We start from the raw sequence: 20615 nt of genomic DNA, 5'->3' as shown, positions 1-20615 counted from the left end.
TTTTTACCTACAAAGGGTCATGTACAAATGTTAAACCTATACTTGGGGGGGAGGGGGGGAAGAAGATGTTAAGACTATGGCAAACTATTTTCCACCCCTAATCGATAGATTTGCAGCTGCCAAGGTTGTCAATTTGATTATAAGATAGACCTTTTAATCCCCTAGCATCACCACATCTCCCAAAAACTGGACAGACCAAATTTTGCCCAATCTCTTCATTATTGTCACTGTGTCTAAAGTTCATATCAATACAGGACAGGAAACACAAAGACGGCCTATATAAAGAAAAGGGGGTAAAAAGTTTAGCCATTTAATCATCTTAGCTCAATAGGTAAGAGCATGTGGCTTGTGTAACACATAATGCGAGCCTAGGGGAAGTGGAACATTATTACTAAACACAATAATAGATCAGGGTTAAAGGCTGGGCCTAGGTCTCAACCCAGGCCCAACCCATCCCTAGTCAAACGTTGGGTCAGGCTGGGCTTAATTAACCCTTACAACCGGATTATATAGCATTCAGGTTTAGGATGGACCAGGATAAGTTCAGGGCATTAGGAACAAACTTACACCCCTAGGTGTCACCATTTTTCCACAAAGCAATTGAGAAATTTTAATGGACAAAGGGGTTCTCAAATTTGCATTATGGAAAAGATGGTGACACCTTGGACAATGATACAGTTCCCATGTGTGGAGGATACCAATTCCATCATATGATTTAAGTCTTTTTCCTCTCAACCATTCCTAAATATGCTTTCTTATTATTCATGTACAGTATAATATATATATATATATATATACATGAAAAATCACAAAATAGATTTGGGTTAGTGGTACAACATGTGCGTGTTGCAAGCTTAACCTTGAGATAGAATGCCGCATATCCAAAAAGAGTCTGGATATGTGGTATTTATTGTTTTAAAAATATAAATAAATAAATTCAGCCCCCTTTTTTTTTTTGGGTAGAAAATAGAGCCCAGTTGACATATGACAATTTCATATTTGGTGCACAAGTAGGCCCTATTTACCCCTAATTACCTATAGAATTTCAGCCTAATCTGAATTTTGTACATGGGAAAAGGGAAAGTCAATTTTTGATTGAGAAGTCAAAGAAAAGAACCACAATTATAAATCATCAAAAGTAGGGGGGAATAATTGAATACCAGTTAGGCATATAATTGAATTTTGCCTAATCAATGAGGGACCCTCTCTATCCATAGAGGAAGGTGAGAAACTATGAGGCTTGAAACCAAGACCTCCACATAGGATGGGCTTTAACGCTCCACACTCTTCCCTATAAAAATATATTAAAAAAAAAAAAAATGCCTTAAAAACTTTCCTTCTCTTTGGTCTTTACCTGCAAAGTAATGGAACTAAACATAATTTTAGTGACCCTTTCCTATGTGATCCAGGTTGGCTGGTATGAAAGCCACATTTCATGTTAAAGATCATAGAATCATTTCCTTTCACCATGAAACTCCTGTAAGACTAGAAATAAGAGCCAATAATCCTCAAAGATACAAGTTGAAGCAAATCCAATTGCAAATGGGCAGAGGAATAATCAAACAGTAAACACAATACCACAATGGATTGCTGGGTTGTTCATATAGTGAACTACACCGTGGATATAATCTGCTATGTGCCCTCTCACTTCCAAAGCAGGTTACAAGTAATAGGTACTAAATTGAAGGCAGATTTTACATTGAAGGGAGCAAGACCCATCTAAATGAATCTATCACCTCACAGTTTATTACCAGGACCATTCATGTCTTGCATCCACTGCTTTTAAATTGGTTGATACTAGAGGCATAGTTCCATAGAGGGAAACGAAGTCATTGAGGCATGTATTCCTTCTATTACTGTGCCCTTTCAGACTGCTGATGCCCGATGAACCAATCTCATATATCTTCCCTGTGAATGCATGAAACTAGTAAGCAAATTACCCAAGCAATGGGAGTTTAAGTAACTAGGAATAGTAAATCAATATAAAATATTGGAAAAAATTCCCTTCATGAACCCCGTCAAAATAAGCTCAACTTTAAGGTCCATGATATTCTGTCATGTAGCAGCATGATGTGGTAAATTTGACCATTGGATAGTGTGGATAAGCAACTTGTCAAGTTTCAGACTCAAATTCAACAACATACTCTCCTGTATATTGTCATGCACTGTACTAGAATCACTTTTGTGCACTCTTCCATAGTCCCGGATTTTCAAAGCTCTATTTTTCCAATTGGAAAACTCTATTTGGGCTGGGACTTGACATGTGAGCAGGGACCCAGACTTCACAATGGGCAAAATCCAACTATCCACATGGCAGATTTTTGGGCCAGCTAGGTAACCTTATCTAACCGGGCCAAGCAGATACACTTTGTCTTACAATATTACGACCAAAACAACACAATTATAGAAAAGCTTTAAGTAGCTCATGCATGTGCACAAGAGCAAGAGAGAGAGAGAGGCAGCAGGAGCAATTACCTTTAACCCAGACTGGGGGGGCACCCGTGGCATTTGCAACAAGAAGAGACATTGCAATGTCTTCACAGTTTCTGCAAGAAAAAAACTGAGGATCAGCCATGGATAAATTTTCACATAAATGCACCCATGCTAATAGAAAACATATCCCAACCCCAAGAAGTAAACTCAACTGACCTTTCCCTCGTCACATAATCACGTATAGATGAAGGCATTGTGTATGTGTACAAATCCAAGTACTTTCTGTGAAAGAATGCTGCTTTGGAGAGGACCATACTGTAAGTACCCATCCACCAAACAGACCACCAACCTCCATATTTATAATGTGCAACACCATCCTTCTACATCAGATGAAAAGTTTAAGTTAAGCGACGATTTACCCAAAAAATAAATAAATAAAATAATGAGGAGATACTAGTGAAAAAGAAAATTGCTTTGTAAGAATTTATATATATTTGGTTACAGAAGATTCTGGATATCTTCAATAAAGTCTATTAATATAGCACAAATGACAATCTCTGCATTCTGCTGCATTACTGTAGGATAATATGAGTTTCAGTTGCTACAGAAGATCCAGTGGGAAAAATTCCTACATCTCCACCACATATTTTACTTGAATACAAATGCTTCATATAATGACAATGGCAGTAGAATAACTGCTTGAGTTCTAGACTGTGAGAACAAGGTTGCAGGTTCAATTCCATCCCACTACCAAGAAGAAAGGGAAATGGAAGTTTGCCTAATTAGCTGCATTGGTGAGCATCATCCCAGATAGTTGTCCAAACATTTAAAACTAAATTTTTTTTTCTATCTTACAAAATGTGTAGGTATCATGTCATATGGTGTAAGTAATGGACCATAAATTCTATTATCAGATGTTCTACCAATAAGAAACACTTCAGAAAGAATCTTACTTAGTACCATATTGCAAACTAAGTTACACACCTTTATGTCTATCCAATGCATGCGGGGAACAAATCCCACCATTGTGGATGGGGCACTTTGCCATACAGTAAACGCCATATCCAGAGTGGTGCAGGGAATAATAACATCATCATCCACAGAAAAAATGGCATCTGTTCTGAGGTCCTTAATTGGCTTAAATCTATTATTCAGATTGTCCTCCTCATTCAGGTCAAATTTGAAGTTAGGTTTATGAGCAGTTTGTGACTTCGACTGTACAATATGCTTAAGATAGTCCTTTAGGCTCTTTGATGGTGGATCACTCTCACTCCAAATCACACGTAAAGCATCAGTCCCACTACATGATGCATAATGACCAACGGCTTGCTTAAGAAGAGAATTGCGCTTCCATGTGTTAATCAACACTGTGTAGCCACCCCTGCAATATACCAGAACTCAAAACTTTTAAAACAATAGGAATAATCAACCAAAGATGTTTCTTCAATAAAAATAAAGTTATGATGTATCAGAAGAGCATTAACAAGAACAGAGAGATAGATTATATGTTTAGAGACCATAGTCGTCAGCCAGAAGAAATTGGTATATCAGAGTTTGACTGCGAGGAATCAATGTTTGGTCACAACATTGTAGGTTTACATAAACATAGACAGAACTGTCAATAATACCAGTGCTGGAGATAAACTTTTCTCTAGACTGAACAAGACAGACATACACACATACCCCAAATACTGCCAGGTGGGGTGGGGGGTAAAACCATTGTGCTCTAAACTTGCCTATATTGATATAGTCCAAGATGCAGAATGCAAATGAGTGAGATAGCAGTGGTGGAAAGAAATGGTGGCCTTTGAATGCTTTGAATACCATAATATAAAAAGAAGCTATTGATGGTAGATGAGTGGATTTTCAGTTGGTGCCTGGGGCACCACATCTTGTCATTTCGTTGTTGGTCATTCCCGTTAGGCTGAAGTGTTTGGCATTCTTCTCTGCACCCATTCACACTTTGCTGACCAATCACATGGTAAAGAGAAGAGAGGACAAAAGAATAGTAAACAGAGCGCACCACAATCGTCGAGGCCTAACGCATATATTTTCAAGGGCAAACAAATATGAAATATTCAAACAGGTGCTTGGCAGGCCAGTCAAATACTATCTATGTTGGTCAACTTGCTTCTCTATTTGAACCGTCTTCATTACCATGGCCGCTATGTTGTCCATGGTTCCCACCTTCAACAACTACACTTTGCATTCTTCAATGATTTCACGGATGTAAGCAAGGACAACAAAATTGCTAAGTTTAGGCCAGTGGTGGCTGAACAGAAACCCATGCAAGCTAAAATGTTCCTTAATGTGCCCTAGAAATCAAAATAAATAAGTCGACCTAGTCTACTTAGAACTTTTTTTATCCCCTGTTCTATCTAACAATAGATCAAGAAGTGAATATATTGCTCTTTTGACATAATAATCTTCTACTTCATCCTCCCAATACAAATGTTGCCACAAATATAATGGGACAAAGATACAATGAAGCTTGAATTAGAAGATAAGCCATTCCAATTCAGTTTGGAATAATAGAGAAAAATATGAGGAAGAGTTATACAGTTAAGTTTGAGAGAAATAGTCAAATAGGATTGACGATGGAAGCTGAGGAAAGAAATGGAGAAGGATACTTCAGTAAGTTCAAATATTCAGGGGATTCAGGTAATTTCAGTGAGATCAGGTATTTCAGTATTTTAGTTTGTAAGAGATACTTTGGTAATTTTGTGTCAGTTTAGAGTGGGAGGGGTCTACCCTCTTTTTTGGTTAAGTTCCATCCAGTTTTACTACAGTTGGATAAGTGTAATCCTAATCTGCGTCAAAGAATGGAAGTAAATGCTTTTGCCAGAGTAAATCTAAATTGGACTGAGATAGTTTTGCATGTAAATGAGTGTTCATTTGTACCAAGGTGAATAAAATCCAATTTTTCAAATTTTGCTATCAAGAAAGAGAGATTAAAGAATCTGATTCTTTTAGCTCAAATGAATGATATAATGGGTATTCACTGTGACTGAAGATAGTTGGACTTTTTAACTATGCAATCTTATTAAAAAACAAACCATGGTGAAAGAAGGTCATGTAAAAATTTGAGAATTGTTCAATTTCTACAATAACAAATGCCATTTCTCAGACTATACAGTTGCAGACCTGCTCACAGAATATTTCAAGGAAAATAATGTTACCCGTTTATCTTCTTGCCTAACCTGATAAAACAGGGCAAGGCAAGGAACATAGAGGCGAACTAATCACATCATCAATGACAAGGTTATGCCTGAGGAATCTACAGTTTGACTTTCAAATTCAATGGGCCAACCCAATGAACTCTTCACTATAGCACATGTGTTAGTGACTGTCCCAGTTTCTTAGATTTTTTGTTCTTTGTTTATATATATTTTGTTGGGGGGAAGGGGGATTGGGTAGGAGGGAGGATATAGATCATCATTCATCATCTCTCTAGATCCCTCAGTATAAAATTGTCATGTGGCAAGTTTGCTACCCTACGAACAAAGATTTACAACCACAAAAGACAGTAATAACTAAGCTATGAGTATAATGCAATTAAAAATTTACTGAACCAGTGAATTTGAGACGAAAAAGAAGAAGCAAAGATTGAGCAATTGTTATTTAAAAAATATATATATATATATATATATATTGGTACATAGATCCTCCTCGAGAACAATCAACCAGAAAATGGTAAATTAATATTCCATCGATAGAATCATAAAAAAAATCTACTTTCATGGGCAAAAACCAGGAGAAGATGAACACTGCTGATGCCATATGCAAGGTATTATTGCTAGCCCTCAGCTAACAGTCCGAGTGAGAACACAAGGATCTTCCAAAACAGGCAACACACAGTTACCATCGAATATATTCCAGTGTCACCAACTGAAAAATAATAATAATAAAAGTAGCCGAAAAGATGGCCTGTAGGAAGCAACCGGAACTCCTAAACTCCCGTAAGAGAGTCTGATCAATTTTCTCCAATCGCACAAACTAAGGCCCCATAGTTGCAACCCAGATCAAGAGATCAACCATCCATAAATTTTCTTGGATGTTTATCATCACAAAAAAGAAACAATCCGAATTCAAAGAATAATCTAATAAATTTATACTTGATTAAATACTAAAAAATTAAACATTTCTTCAAAGAAAAGGATCGTCCAAAAAAAAAAAAAAGGATAAAAAAGGAAAACTCTTGATACTAACCCAACAATCCAGGAAAGAAGCAATAAATTATTGAAAAAATGGGATAACCCAAAAAGGTCGAAAAGCGCATACCTAGAAGGAGAAGAAACCGAAGAAGAGTAATGAGGGTTCCATCCCATAAAAGAATCGATCCTGAAGCCAATGAAAAGAAGGGTAACGAAGAAACACAACAAGAGAAATAAATTGAACTTGCCAACCCCAAGCAACTGCCGGATCCGACGTAGCAGAAAAGGCGAGCGGCTATTGTAGACACCCCTGTTGGAGGCCTTCTCCTTGGCTGGTGAATAAAAACCACCGTTGAGACCAGCTCCGGTAGAAACACCATCTCTCAATCCGATTATGGCCGCCATGACCAAACTCCATCAATTTACAGACCAAGATCCGATCTATTGAGTAGGAACTTCAGCCAAATTGCATGTCTGCTTCAGTTGATTCTCCCAAGAAAGACAGAGATCTCTCCTTCACAACGACGGTATTTAAGGTTTGCACACTGAGAGAAGTTCTTCGAAGCACGAATTCAAAAGCAGTTGCTTTTCAATTCTTAATTCTTTACTTTCTCTCTCTCTCTCTCTCTCTCTCTCTCTTAGATGCTGGTGGCACTATGGCAGTGATGGAGTGCTTGCTTATAAATGCAGATTTGCAGGGTAATAATGTTGGGTTTTACAACTTTTAATTAAGATTACTTTCTTATTTTAGCGATTGTTGACTAATCACTAATTTCATTATGGACTCCGTGTGGAGAAGAGATTCCCAACTATATGATTGGCACTATTCTGCGGAGCTTCACAGTATTTCTTGTTAACCCTGTCGTGAGACGTAACTGGTGACGTGTGTGGAATTCATCTCGGCATCCATTACCCGGTGGACGAGTCACTTGAGTCAAAATTTTGAAAAATCTTTGATCTCGTTTCATGCTTCACAAGCAGCAGAAAATATAAGGCTGCTTTTGCAAGTTTCACGGGTAATTTGTTACTTTTGCGAGCAAGATCACATCCTTTATTAAGAGCTTGTGTACATGTTTTTAAGGTTATTTGATTAATGAAGGCACCTGATGCATTTCTTCAAAGGTGTTTTAAAGTTTCTCTATCGAACTATAGTACAGAATCATCTCCAAAGATCTCGGTCAAATTGAACAAAATTGTGTAAGACAAATTGGTATATCAATTCATTTTAAAAAAAAATATTATAAAGCTGATTCACTTTTAAATAACTGAGTTGAATAAAATAGTAAATCTGTATTATAAGATAGTAAAAATCTGTTAACTTCTCGACTCCCTTCTCTTACTTAATGGTATAAACTCAAAATGCATTCATATGTGATTCTTTGATTTTTTATTTTTTATTTTTATTTCTTGTGTTTTCATATTTTATACATATTTATTGAATTTTAAAATAACATAAAATGTGACTCGTCTTGATCAGGTCGAGTCACCAGATTTTCTGAAAAATAAATGAAGTTAGAAAACTTGGTTTTCCAGCAATTTTTAGTTTCTTTAATTTAAGAAAAAAAAGGTTATTTTCCATGTAACGATGAGAGGTGATGTTAAAAAAAATGAAGCATCTATTTTTATATATACTTTTAATTGTACAAGGTCGTTGTCAGGCTATGTGGCGGCATCACTATAGAAACCAATGAGAGCACGCAAAGGGGCATTCTTATAAAAAGAATTTTATCCTTTTCTTTTTATATATGAAAAAGAAAAATCATATGATAAATAGACCGAAACATTGATAAGAGACCATTAGAAGAAACTGATATGAATTGAAATTGATCATACTAATCGTTGTTGGATTTTGGGTTTCAATTTTATTTTTATATTATAAACAAACACTTTATTGCTTAAATTTGGTCTAACCCAATATATACAAAATACATTTTAAACAAATTAAACCAATCAAAATGAACAGACTATATGATACACCACCCCTTTTCCTCAATTAAGTATGAAAATAGATTCCATACTCTGTAATAACGGGAGCTTTGTGCAATGAATTGCTCTTTTTTTAAATAGATCTTATTCTATTCTCTACTCGGACCCATGCACCTCAAAGGGCAAGTGCAACCTAATTTTTCATTAGATAGCAAAAAAAAAAAGACAACTTATAGGAGAAGCACCAACAAGGGGCAATACTTTGGCCGATTTGGGTGTTCAAGTACTCTTCAATCAATCTCTTAATCATTAGATGAGTTTAAACATGCAAGTACTGTCAAATGTTGGGATGCATGTCTACACTCAGTCAAAGGGTGCGCATGATTGAAGGATAATCACACGCCAAAGTCGTTGGAGAAGAACCAAATCTCAACCCTCTAATCCATAAAAAATGTTTTTATATTTTTTTTAATTAATTTTTTAACGGTCTTGATGATACCACGTGAATGATGAAAGATATGTGATCTTAGCTGAGGGATTCTAATCGAGAGGGTGACACGTACGTCCATTTTGAGGGTCACTAATGGCTTTACCATCGTTTTCTCCAAATAATATTACGGGAAAATTTGAGAAGATGGCATATATTATATGTTTTGGTAGGATGATATATATTATATTTGGAATGAAGAAACCAATCACCATACGTCGTGTCCATGACTCCATGCATGACCATTTGGGTTTTTTTAAAACTGAAAATTAATTAACTGAAATTTAATTCTTATAACCCGTGTTTAACTTCCTATCTTATATTATTTTCCTTCTTTCCATGGATGCACTGAAATCATTAATGGCGTTGGGCCTCCTGACACAATTGTTTGCCTCATGAAGCATGCCCCATGAAGAAACATGTATGATATAGGAGAAAGTTTTCCTCCTCTAGTGGGATTAGGGTTCATTCTCCCATCTAAGGTCACTAATATTCTATTATTTATTATATAAAATTGATAATGTTCTGTTTTATTCTCTATTCATTGGGGATTAAGGGTAACTCTTTTATAATTAATGGTAAAATTTTCTTTTAGGTGATAGAGAATGTTAATTAAATTGTATCCAAGGCTGAACAAATATATCATACTGGAGTTTTTAAACACTATTAGCCCAATAATGCTTTAGTTTTTATGACTATGTGTCCCTCAAACTTATCTAGTTAAAAAATTTGACCCAAAACGTTTAATGAAAGTGTGGCAACAAAAAGGAGGAGATGTATGTATGATGCACTTTCATGTATAAGAAAATGATCTATACACTACCTCATTATATTAGCATCATATACGCTAAGGGGGAACAGTCGCTTTCGCTGCTTGTTAGAAAATATATTAGGAGGCCTACCCCTTAATAACGATGAGATATAAAATAGATTAGGTGAGAAGGTACATAAGTTGGGTGACAATATGAAGTTAAAATAAAATTTTATATGAGAGAAAAATGGAAAATGCCCTTAGGTCTTCTTCCATGATTCACAAATGTTAGTTGGATATTTTGTAATCTCTCTTTTGATTCTATTATATTTTGTAATATCTCTTTAGCCTTTTTTCTTTTCACATTGTTTAACTTCTATCCTAGTGAGGCTTCCCTTGCATTGACCTGATCACTACCGTCCTATCATGATCACATCTATTTTTGTCACCTAGCTGGCTAGCTTGCCATCGTTTCTTATTGCTACTTGACTTGATATTTGCTGTTGTCATGCATCTACTTGTTGCCACTACTATCTAATCTTTTATCACCCTCATCCTGCTGCACCCTCTCTTTGCAGTCTACAAACCCCATCCAACGCTCATTGCATACTCAAATCTACAACCTTACCCTACTCTCCAACCAAACCAACCGCATACCTCGCCTATGTGCACCACTCCCCTCTACCAACACCCACCCCTATAAAAACCCGCTACTTGCATCTCCTACCTAACAAACCCTACATTCTCAAACTCCACCCCTGCACACATTCTTGGAGCCTCCTCTTGAACCTTCTTTGCGCCAACCCTAGTGAGTCCTCACCTCTGCTAATGCTTTCGCCAGCCCTCATGAGCCCCCCACCTAAACTTCCCTCTCTACCAGCAACCCTCTCGTCCTCCAATATCTCCTTGCAACATCAAACCACAACTGACCTCTACTCTTCTAATAATCCCCGAACCCCCTATTACCCCTTCTTCGTGAGCCCCTTGGCCCTTAATACCCTACTCCTCTATCTGTGGATAAGAGATTCCCAATCTGTAGAGCTTCCCAATGTTTCGTGTCGCTTATATAAAATGCCGCGGTGTGTCATATCATGACAGATAACCATCCGTGACGTGATATGTGGACACATCTCGTAAAATTTGTGGGTGTTTGCCTTGGGAAATTCTGTTCCATATTTTCTCTTTTGTTTTCTCGGAGGAAAAATGGATAGTTATTCATATAATAACGAAGGTTGATGTTCTAAAAAAATCACAAGATAAATTTGAACTATTTATTTTATGATATTTTTTTAATTTAATTTATATTCTCTATTCTCACTCAAAGTTGAAAGAACGTATGGTAATGCATAGAGTAATGGCACACATGGATAAATATACCTGTGATGTGTGCCAATTCAAAAGAGTATATTTGATTGAATTAGACTCCGAATTTGACATATAACTAATCTAGATCATGTCGTGTCTATGTTGAAGAATAAATATATTAACATTTGAAAAAATAACAGACCAATGATAATAATAATTCATCGAAAAGAATATATTATCTAACCTGATACCCTTTAGAGACTAACCTTTCACTTAGGGATGTCAAAATCAGACCACCCAATTGAACTGATGGAGACCGAACTGAAATTGATCGATCAAATTATTTAATAGTTCAATATTGGTTCTGATTTTAAAACCCATTAAAACAGATCATTTGGATTGAAACCTAAAAAATCAAAGAAAAAAATTGCAATAAAATCGATAAAATTAAATATTTTTTTATACACAATTCGTCTTATATACATGAAAAACGTAGCTAAGATAAGTGGACAAATAGACCAAGAGTGGAATGATGTGAGGAATTTTGTCAAAGTGTTCTTCACCAATTGTACTCTCCCATATGGAGTAAATCATACGTTAATTTGCCTCATTTCCAAAAAAAAATGATGCATACAGAGTGGAAGATTTCCAACCAATTAGTTTGTGCAACGTGTCCTATAAAATCATTACTAAAATCATTGTTTACAGAATCAAACAACATTTGCCTAATTTTATATCCCCTTTTCAAGCAACCTTTATTTCTGAGCGTCAAATTTCGAATAACATCATCATTGCAAATGAGATCTCTCACTTTCTAAAGACCAAAAATGATAAAATGAGGTTATGTTGCAGTCAAACTTGATATGTCAAAGGCTTATGACCTTGTTGGGTATCATAAGGGCCATTTTTGAATTCCTGGGTTTCGGAGATCGATGGTGTGATTTAGTTTCCTATCTTTTATCAACAATGACCTATTCTATTAAATTGGAGGGTGCTTCCTTCGAATTTTTTGAACCCTCCCGAGGAATCCAACAAGGCTGTCCTTTGAGCCCATACATCTTATATTTGTCATGGAAGTTCTGTGCCGCCTTCTCCCCACCTACCGAGATCTTAATCTCTTTAAAGGCATTAAAGTGGCTAAACATGCACTTGAGGTCTCCCATTTTCTATTCGTGGACGATATTTTTCATTTTCTGTCGAGCTACCTCAGATGATTTATTAGCAACTAAAGGCAACAAATTAATTATGCCAAGAGTGGTATTCTTTTCAGTAAAAATGTTCTGAACTGCGAACATATCCATTTAAGCTCTCTTCTGGGTGTGAAGGAAGTATCTAGAGAAACCATTTACCTAGGAACAAATCTTCTACATCCTAGATCAAGGGTGGCCAGTCTCCATGGCATTGTCGAGCGTGTCAACAATCGGCTCTCTGTGTGGAAGGCCAAGTTACTTTCCTTTGTTGGCTCCAAAATTCTTACTCAATCCACACTATACTCTATTCAATCCTATCTAATGTCTTGTTTTGCATTCTCAGTCAAGATTTGTAAGACCACTACCTCTATCTATGCTCAACTATGGAACAGAGGCAACTCCGATAAGTCTAGGGGTTTGCATCTTATTGTCTGAAAAAAATATGCCAAACATATCACCTAGGTGGTTTAGTATTAGAGATGCAACCACCCAAAACAAAACACTCTTACTGAAACTGGGTTGGGGATTCTTATCTGCTCCTAAGGCTATTTGGGTCAAGATTTTACGAGCCAAATACTGTCATAATGGATCCACTTTCTATCCAAAAGTTTTTCAAAAGCAAGGATCATGGATTTGGAATAATGTAGTATCAATCCTACCTATTCTCAAGAAATGCATTGTATCAAAAATCGAGAATGGCAAGGATACTTATTTTTTGTTTGATCCTTGGGTTGAGTATGAAAATTCTGATCTATCATCTTTCAACCAACAGGCTATCAATGCTATCGACAAAGTGGATCAATTTATTTTGAATAACTCTTGGAATATGGGTTTACTTACGTCGCCAATCCATCCAAATTTGGTCCATACGATTACTAAAATAAATCCAATATCACATAGTGACAAATGAACATGCTTATTGACTTCAAATGGCTCATTATCCACACATGCAGGTGCTAAATTCATCAAAACCATCCAAGGAAATGCAACCACTTTGAGAGGTGTTTTATATAGGTGGCGGAAGTTTCCTTGGAAATAAAAAATCCGCCCTAAATTTAAAATGTTCCTTTAGCGAATCATACATAATGGAATGCTAGTCTGGGACATTTTGGGTCATTGGATGAATATGGATGAATCATGTGTGTTCCGCAATAGTTTCACAGGATCCACTTTTCACCTGTTTATTAGCTATGATTATGCAATGCACATTTGGGTGGCGGGGCCACTTGGACTACGGTTACAGAATACAAGCTCAACATCATTTTTCCAGGCAGTAAAGTATTTGTTATTGCACAAAAATTTCTCTAAATCAAATCTCAATTGGGTTTTCAATGTCTTTGCAATCACTATCTATTTCATATTGAAACATAGGAATGATATAATTGCATAAAAAATTAATCTTAACCTAATTTCTGTTTTACATAATATAAATAAATGGATTGCAGATTTATATATTTTTCCACTTTTATGAATACTAATGTTTTACATAATACAGATGTTCCGGCAAGCTTGAACAAAAGATTTCCTATATCTTTTTTTATACATCCAATTTCGACTTGTGTTGGTGCATCTAATATTTTGAACTCAACTTTAAGATGGACATATGAAATCCTATCACAAGGTCAGCTTAGGTTCATTAGCTCAAATACTACTACAACTACTTGTTGGTTGGAACCTAGTCGCGCAATGGAATGGATTGAATTGACACCTCTTACTACTTAGCATGAAGCAATGGAAACAGAAGATATCCTAACATGATTGAGGACAACTAATACAAGCTTGGCCTCTCCTATATTTTTCGACATTCCATGAGATCTTCTTAGTATCAAATGCCATAACCTTTCACCGCAAAGTAGTAGAAAGTCATCCAACTATGGATTTAATTTTTAATCTGGCTTGTAAAACTGATACTAATAGTACGACTAACGGCCAGAGTCAACGTGATGTAACTATAGTAACAAATTTTTTTTCTAATGTTGTTATAATAAAATTTAAAATGAAAAAAAAAATAAAATAAACCGATAATGATTTGAACAGTTTATGGTCTAATTTTGATCTGACCTAACATATACAAAGTAAAAATAATCAAACCGAACCGACCATTTTTTTTTTTTTTAACAAGAAACTAAGAAATTTTATTAAGAAAAATCAAAGGAGGAGCCGACCATTTGACATCCACCACTCACCTCCCCACCCTTCCCTAGTTAGTAGGAGCGTAGATCCCATTCTATTATCTTCTTGGACCCATGCAGCTGCGAGCCTGCGAGTGCAACCTACTGGAGAGACACCACCAAGGGGACAACTCTCTAGTCCGTAGATCTTTCATGTTTTTTTGAGTTAGTTTTTTTAACGGTCTTGATGACCCAATGTGAATATTGAAATATGTAAGATCTCGTGTTTAGATCTTCTGTATATGTGATCACTTGTTTGTACATGTGAGCATTGAAAAATCTGTTTCACTTCTTGCCATTACAAGGGTGAAGAGAGATATATTCATAAACAAAAGGGATTGGTGTTGGATCTTCATATGTGCAATCAGGTGATCATACAAGCAGCAAATTTACATTCTAAAATCTCTACTTAAGGGCTAACGAAACCTAGTCGAGAAAGTGATACGTCCATTAGGAGGGTCACGAATGACAATCAGATGATGACATACATTGTCATCATTTTCTCCAAATAAAACCACGGGAATATAAATTCTGTTACGTAGTGTAACATACGCTAAGTCGCTAACTTATCTTTGGGCTTGTCCTTACCTCCCAATCATCCAATGTGTATGGGACAGGCTGATACATATGGGAGAATCTTTTTCTGTCTCTTATAAAATAACATATATAACCCTCTATTATTGGGAGAAAGATAAACTCAAAATAAAAATTAAAATTAAAAAATAAATTTTTTTTTTTTTTGATAAATGGTATATTTTTTGAAGAAACCAATCACCATGCGTGGCGTCCATAGCTCACCATTTGAGCTTCTAAAAAACTGAAAATTAAGTTCAAATTTAGTTTTTATAACCCCTTTAACTTCTGCCCACCTTAAATTATTATCTATTTTGCTTTCTTGAAGGCACTGAAGTCAACATAATTGCTTGCACCATGAAGCAAAGGAAGCAGAAGGCCCTCATCACTATTTGTAGGTTTATAGAGTTTACGTGGTAAGAAACTACATTTAATTTAGGAGAAAAATTTCCTTCAATGGTCATTGTCACTTACTTTACTTCATATTTTCATATTGTAGGAAGTTGATAACATTTTTTTCATCGATCTCGATATTCATCCCAAGACATCTAAACTTGTAGGTAAGGGCTTCTTCACTCAGTGTGGATAAAGGAAAACTATCTCCTATAATTTATGATAATTTTTTTTTAAGTGATAGAGAACGTTAATTAAATTACTTTTAAGGAAGAACTGTTATATTTTAGCATGTGGCCTTGAAACTTATCCATATAATTTTTTTTAGATCTAAATGATTAAATGTGGCAATGAAGTAGAGAGGATGCATGTCCATGTTAAATTAGAGATGTTCACTTTATTTTTATTAGAGAAGGATCAATATGTTACCTCATTATATTAACATCGTATATTTCAACAAGAAACCATCATTTTCGATGCATGTCAAAAAATATACAAGGAACTCACGTTATTAATATTAAGAGTGGAGAGAAATTATGTGAGAGGGTAAATATTATTTAATTATTTTCCCTATTTTTATTTGTAACCAAAAGTTAATCATAAGATGAAGTTAAGAACATTTTATAAGGAAAAAAATTGTAAAATGTCCTTCAAAAAAGATCTTAATCCATGGTCCACTCTAAAGAAGGATTCAGGATTGCTCTTTTGTTCAAATTTCAAGGGAAGCCAATGATATTGCCAATTCCCTTGCCCAGACAGCTGTGTATCTAGCATGTAAGACACCATGACCCCTCTCCACTTCTTGGCTTTGTGATGCTTGTAATCAAGTAGCCATGTGCTCCTCATGCCGCTATGCAATAATATTCCCCTTAAAAAAAAAAAAAAAAAAAAAAAAAACCCTTATGTTAGCTATGTATTCTGTGATATTCCTATTGATTCTGTCATATTTTGTAATACTTGTTTTGCCTTGTCTCCATGTGTTGCCTTATTTTCTTTTATAGGTTTACTTTGTATAGGTCCAATTCTTTGTCTTTATTTTTTCTATATTAATATAATATAAGAGAAGATTACACATGACATCGTTGTGCGGATTTCTTAATACACCCTCTCACAAAAAATTGAACCCCTCAATCCCTCTCCAAAAAATAATCCAAATTCGCCCAAATATTATATGGGCGTCAAAGGAAAACCTTGCCCAAACCATATACAAAGTTTTACCAGAATTCACATGGTATCGAGACATTTTTTCTTGTTTTTGAGATCTCTTTTGGGCTCTAACATTTTGTATGAGAAAAGGAGAGAAAAAGATGAGAGGAAAGAAGGGAGGGTGCTCTCTCGTGTTGAGTTGTAGCATGACATGAGACACCAATCCCACCTAAATTCTATGCCGCGTGAGCCCCTATCCCCTCACGCCTTGTGAGCCTCCACATGAACGTCCCTCTCTCCTTACAACCCTCTTGTCCTCTGATCTCTCCCTACAACATCAAACCACACCGCCCTCCACTCTCCCCATAATTCCCACACCCTTGTTTCTTCCTCCTCCGTGAGCCCCCCACCCAACTACCCCTCTCCTTTGTCTCTCCCGCAACCCTCAACCCTTCTCTTCAACCCTGCCGCTATCCAACCCTGTTGTAGCCCACCTTGCTATGTCCCATCTTTGTCACACTCCCTGCATTTCCTCTTTTGTGAGTCCTCTCTTCCTTTCACAACCCCTCTTTTGAACCCACTTGAATCAAGCCTAATCCTTTGAATCATGACCAACCCATGCCACCCACTTGACCCAACCCACTTATCAAAGTATCAAAGGTAGATTTTAAAAATCATTGCTTTGCATAAGGGTTTAAATTCCCTTTTCCACATCATGAACAATAATAATGACCATAGATTCATGGGTGTTTCCTCAACCACATAAACATAATGGGTCTCTTAGTTACAGTGTGTCCCAACCTGAGTCTCCCCATTTGCTTCCATCTGCCCACAACTTGGCTTTGCCTATGCAACATTTGGACCGTTCCCTTCCTTCTATCATGACTCGGCCTGCCCGGCTGGCTTTATAGAAAGTCCGTTCCCACCGTGCTCACGGCCCGATTGACCTACTAGCGGTAGTCTATGATCTTAGCAATGGAATATAAATTAGAATAGTAAAAGCTTCTAGTGATTTACCAACAAACTAAAAGGTAGAAACAACATTCATAGTACAATTATGGTGACCCTAGAGTGGGTATTCATCGATGAATTTAAATGTATATGTATTGAAATGAATGGATAGAAAGTGTTACCAAAAAAATATATAGGAAGTCCTTAGATATCTATTCTTAAGCATAAGAACACTCAGTTATTCATTCATAAGTATACATACCAAATATTCGATAAAAGAAAAAACATACACACCAATTACTTAAAAAGAAATCACCATTTCTAAGCATACAATAAGTCCAAAATTTCATTTCCAAATCATCGACATCAAATCAAATCCCAGATCATTCAAATAAACATTTTCCATGGTGACATAACCCTTAAAACTGGTTTATATATATGCACTTTAGCCAATAACATGTACTAGGGGACTCAGGGTAGCTTGAACCCAACCCAATTAAGAATCACAGTTGAGTAATAGTGGAGCAAGATCCTTTCCAACCATGTTGGGTGCTCAGTTTGCACCTGACAGCTAGGAGTTCCTTAGGATACACCTGTGTATTGGGGTACGTGTCTAGGTGTTCCCAGTTGTCAAATGCTCGTTGGACCTCAGCTGCTAAAGAGGATCCAGGTCCTGCCCACTATTAGCAAAAACACGTTTAAAATTCCATTTTAATACGTTCTCGTTTTTTATCTTTTAAAACACATTTTCCCATATGCTTCTCAAAAATAATTAAAAAAAACAGCAAACGGCAAGCATTTCTATTCTAAACACGTTTAAAATGCGTTTAAACACGCTTCCATTTTTTTGGCATTTTTTAAGACTTAACTTGTTGAACATAATTTCTACTTAATTGACCATATCTTTCTCCCTCGAACTTTGATCCACTTGATTCTTTCGTCGACTTGAAGCTAACTCAATGTCCTATATTTCTCATGATATCACTTTCAACTCAATATCAATGTATAGATCCCGAAATTGAGATACAGAGTGATGCATTTGCTAAAAAAATGTTTCTAAAGTGCTGACTCTTAACTCAAACTGAACATACATTACTCTAAGAGTGTGTTGACTATGTTGACAACAATGAACAACATCATAACCAAGCCACATTGTTCAACAAAACTTGGACATGTGTGGTGTATGAATTTAAAATTGGTAGTGGATGATATTCAATTATATATCATAAAACTGATAATGAGACATAAGATATACATGCATTAGTGTTGGATACTGTAGTTATTTTGAAAATTAGATGCAAGTATTCATGTAGTAATTTTTTAATTTATATGAGTATAGTACCATTTTTTTGGTCCCGTTTGCTTAAAATCTGCACATTTAAAACCTGTAACATCCATTTTTTCCTTTTTTACCGTTCTCTGTTTTTTGACCGTATCGTTAAAAAACTTTTACTGTTTAAAGCCTGTACCGTCTGTTTTTGTTTTTTTTTTTTTTTTTTTCATTCCCGTTTTTGCTAATGGGGGTCCTGCCCAAGCTAGACCTTATATTCGAAGGGCCGGGTGAAAAATTACGACCTGGCATTTTCTGACCCAAAAGTAACACGAAACTCTTTATTTAATGTGAGAGATTTTCAAAGCTAAGGCTGCGTTTAATAACGTTTCAGAAAATATTTCTGAAGTTTTTGCGTTCTATGTGAACAAAAAAACGGAATAAAGCATTTGGTGCATTTATGGTGTGTTTCGTTTTTTTTTTTTTTTTTGAACAAAAAGTGGGAAAAAAATTGATAGCAACAAGAATTGATGGAACCACAAAAGGCAGTTTCGCCATTTTAATTTCGTTAAAAAAAAAAAAAAAAAAAACAACAACGTCATTTTGACATAAACTGAAATTTTCATTTTTAACACGAAACGTTTTCTGAAAACTTAACCAAACGCAGCCTAACGGATCGAATGGACGGTGAGATTCCGGATGAGGAAAAGCGGAGACAAAAGCCCAAACTTTGCGTGAAGCTATGAATGAATTCTTATTCTTCGAAGAAATCCGAAGTGGAAAATAATGGAAAGCAGCAGTCGCAGCAGAATCAGCGCCGAGGAGGTGATTTCAAAGCTCAAGGACGATGGAGACTTCGACAGGCTTCGTCTCAAGATCATCCGCAAGCTCAAAGAAGATGTAAGTCTTCCCTCTTCGGCATTGCCTCAATTCAATTTCTTCATCCTTGTATCCCGTTTTTCGTTCAAAGATTTCAGTAAAACATTCGATCTGTCCTGTAGTTTCAAACATTTGAAGATCGAATCGCTGATAACACTTGCATACTGACATGGGTTTCTATTTATATGAAATAGTTTCAATATGTCATCTGTTACACTTTTCACTATGGAATTATCAGATTACTAGGTTTTGAATAATTCCGTTTATTGATGATAAAATTCTCAAATCGGAGAACTGAACAGGAAAAATACGGAATGAGAAGACAAGTAGAGTTAAAAGACAATGGTGTGAATTGCATGAAGGGGAGATTTGATGGGATGTAAATGCCTACGGTTATTGATTGATTGCACTAGTGCTTCATATGAATTCTACATTTTTGCGTTCTTCACACTCATTCTGTGCCTATGGTTCTGCTACACATCGAGATCATTGGTACTCAGTTGTATATATTCTTCTTTTGTGTAGCTTTTAGTATTGCTGTTTCTACATTCAAAATGGTAGACAATTATAGACCCTGGAAGACATTAGGAAATGAGAAACAGAGAAGTGGTCTATGTGAATGAAAAAGGGGGAAAAAAAAACTGCTCACCCTGGTTGAACAACAACAAAGACAGAGCAGTAATATTTGAAGTTTTTCATTGCAGAAAAAAAAGTGCATGGGATAACACTGATGGCAGATGAAAGAAGAAAAAAATCCTTGGGTTATTCCGATAATAGAAAAAGACTAGAGTTGCACATTTTGGTCATATTTCTCTAGATTTGACATGAATGTGCTTCTGACTAAGTCTCCATTTGGCTGCAAGGGAAATTAAATGGAAGGGAACTGAAAACTTTCAAATCTGAAAAAGAAACTTTTGTAATCATTTTTTTTGATGAACAAAATCTAAAATAAAGGCAAGAGAGAATATACAAGGGAAGGGGGGGGG

General features: G+C 35.9%; 2 protein-coding genes across 2 annotated transcripts in view; one reads left to right on the top strand and one right to left on the bottom strand.

Moving 5' to 3' along the window:
• Window positions 1-1555: 1555 nt before the first annotated feature.
• LOC122085473 (glycosylinositol phosphorylceramide mannosyl transferase 1-like) lies at window positions 1556-7249 on the bottom strand. The gene is made up of 5 exons (XM_042653916.1): window positions 6715-7249; window positions 3418-3814; window positions 2650-2813; window positions 2476-2546; window positions 1556-1908 (listed from the first exon to the last, which is right to left on the bottom strand). The coding sequence occupies exons 1-5, from the start codon at window positions 6990-6992 to the stop codon at window positions 1748-1750; spliced, it is 1071 nt and encodes a 356-aa protein (XP_042509850.1). The 5' UTR covers window positions 6993-7249; the 3' UTR covers window positions 1556-1747.
• A 12191-nt stretch (window positions 7250-19440) lies between these two features.
• LOC122085797 overlaps window positions 19441-20615 on the top strand; it is a 3272-nt gene continuing 2097 nt past the window's right edge. The window contains exon 1 of the mRNA XM_042654380.1: window positions 19441-19650. Coding sequence (XP_042510314.1) covers window positions 19537-19650 — 114 coding nt within the window. The 5' untranslated portion in view covers window positions 19441-19536. The remainder of the gene's footprint in view (window positions 19651-20615) is intronic.

Source organism: Macadamia integrifolia, chromosome 8 (genome assembly GCF_013358625.1).
Source record: "Macadamia integrifolia cultivar HAES 741 chromosome 8, SCU_Mint_v3, whole genome shotgun sequence".
In the NCBI taxonomy this organism is placed as follows: domain Eukaryota; kingdom Viridiplantae; phylum Streptophyta; class Magnoliopsida; order Proteales; family Proteaceae; genus Macadamia; species Macadamia integrifolia.
This window is presented reverse-complemented; position numbering and strand designations above follow the sequence as displayed.

What these genes read in the sequence shown, in the direction of transcription:
- LOC122085473 (XM_042653916.1), bottom strand. Translation starts at nt 6,992, where the DNA reads ATGGCGGCCATAATCGGATTGAGAGATGGTGTTTCTACCGGAGCTGGT. An exon ending in TCGGTTTCTTCTCCTTCTAG is followed by an intron (nt 3,815 to 6,714) that starts GTATGCGCTTTT and finishes GGTATATTGCAG; the next exon opens with GGGTGGCTACACAGTGTTGA. An exon ending in GATTATGTGACGAGGGAAAG is followed by an intron (nt 2,547 to 2,649) that starts GTCAGTTGAGTT and finishes TTTTTCTTGCAG; the next exon opens with AAACTGTGAAGACATTGCAA.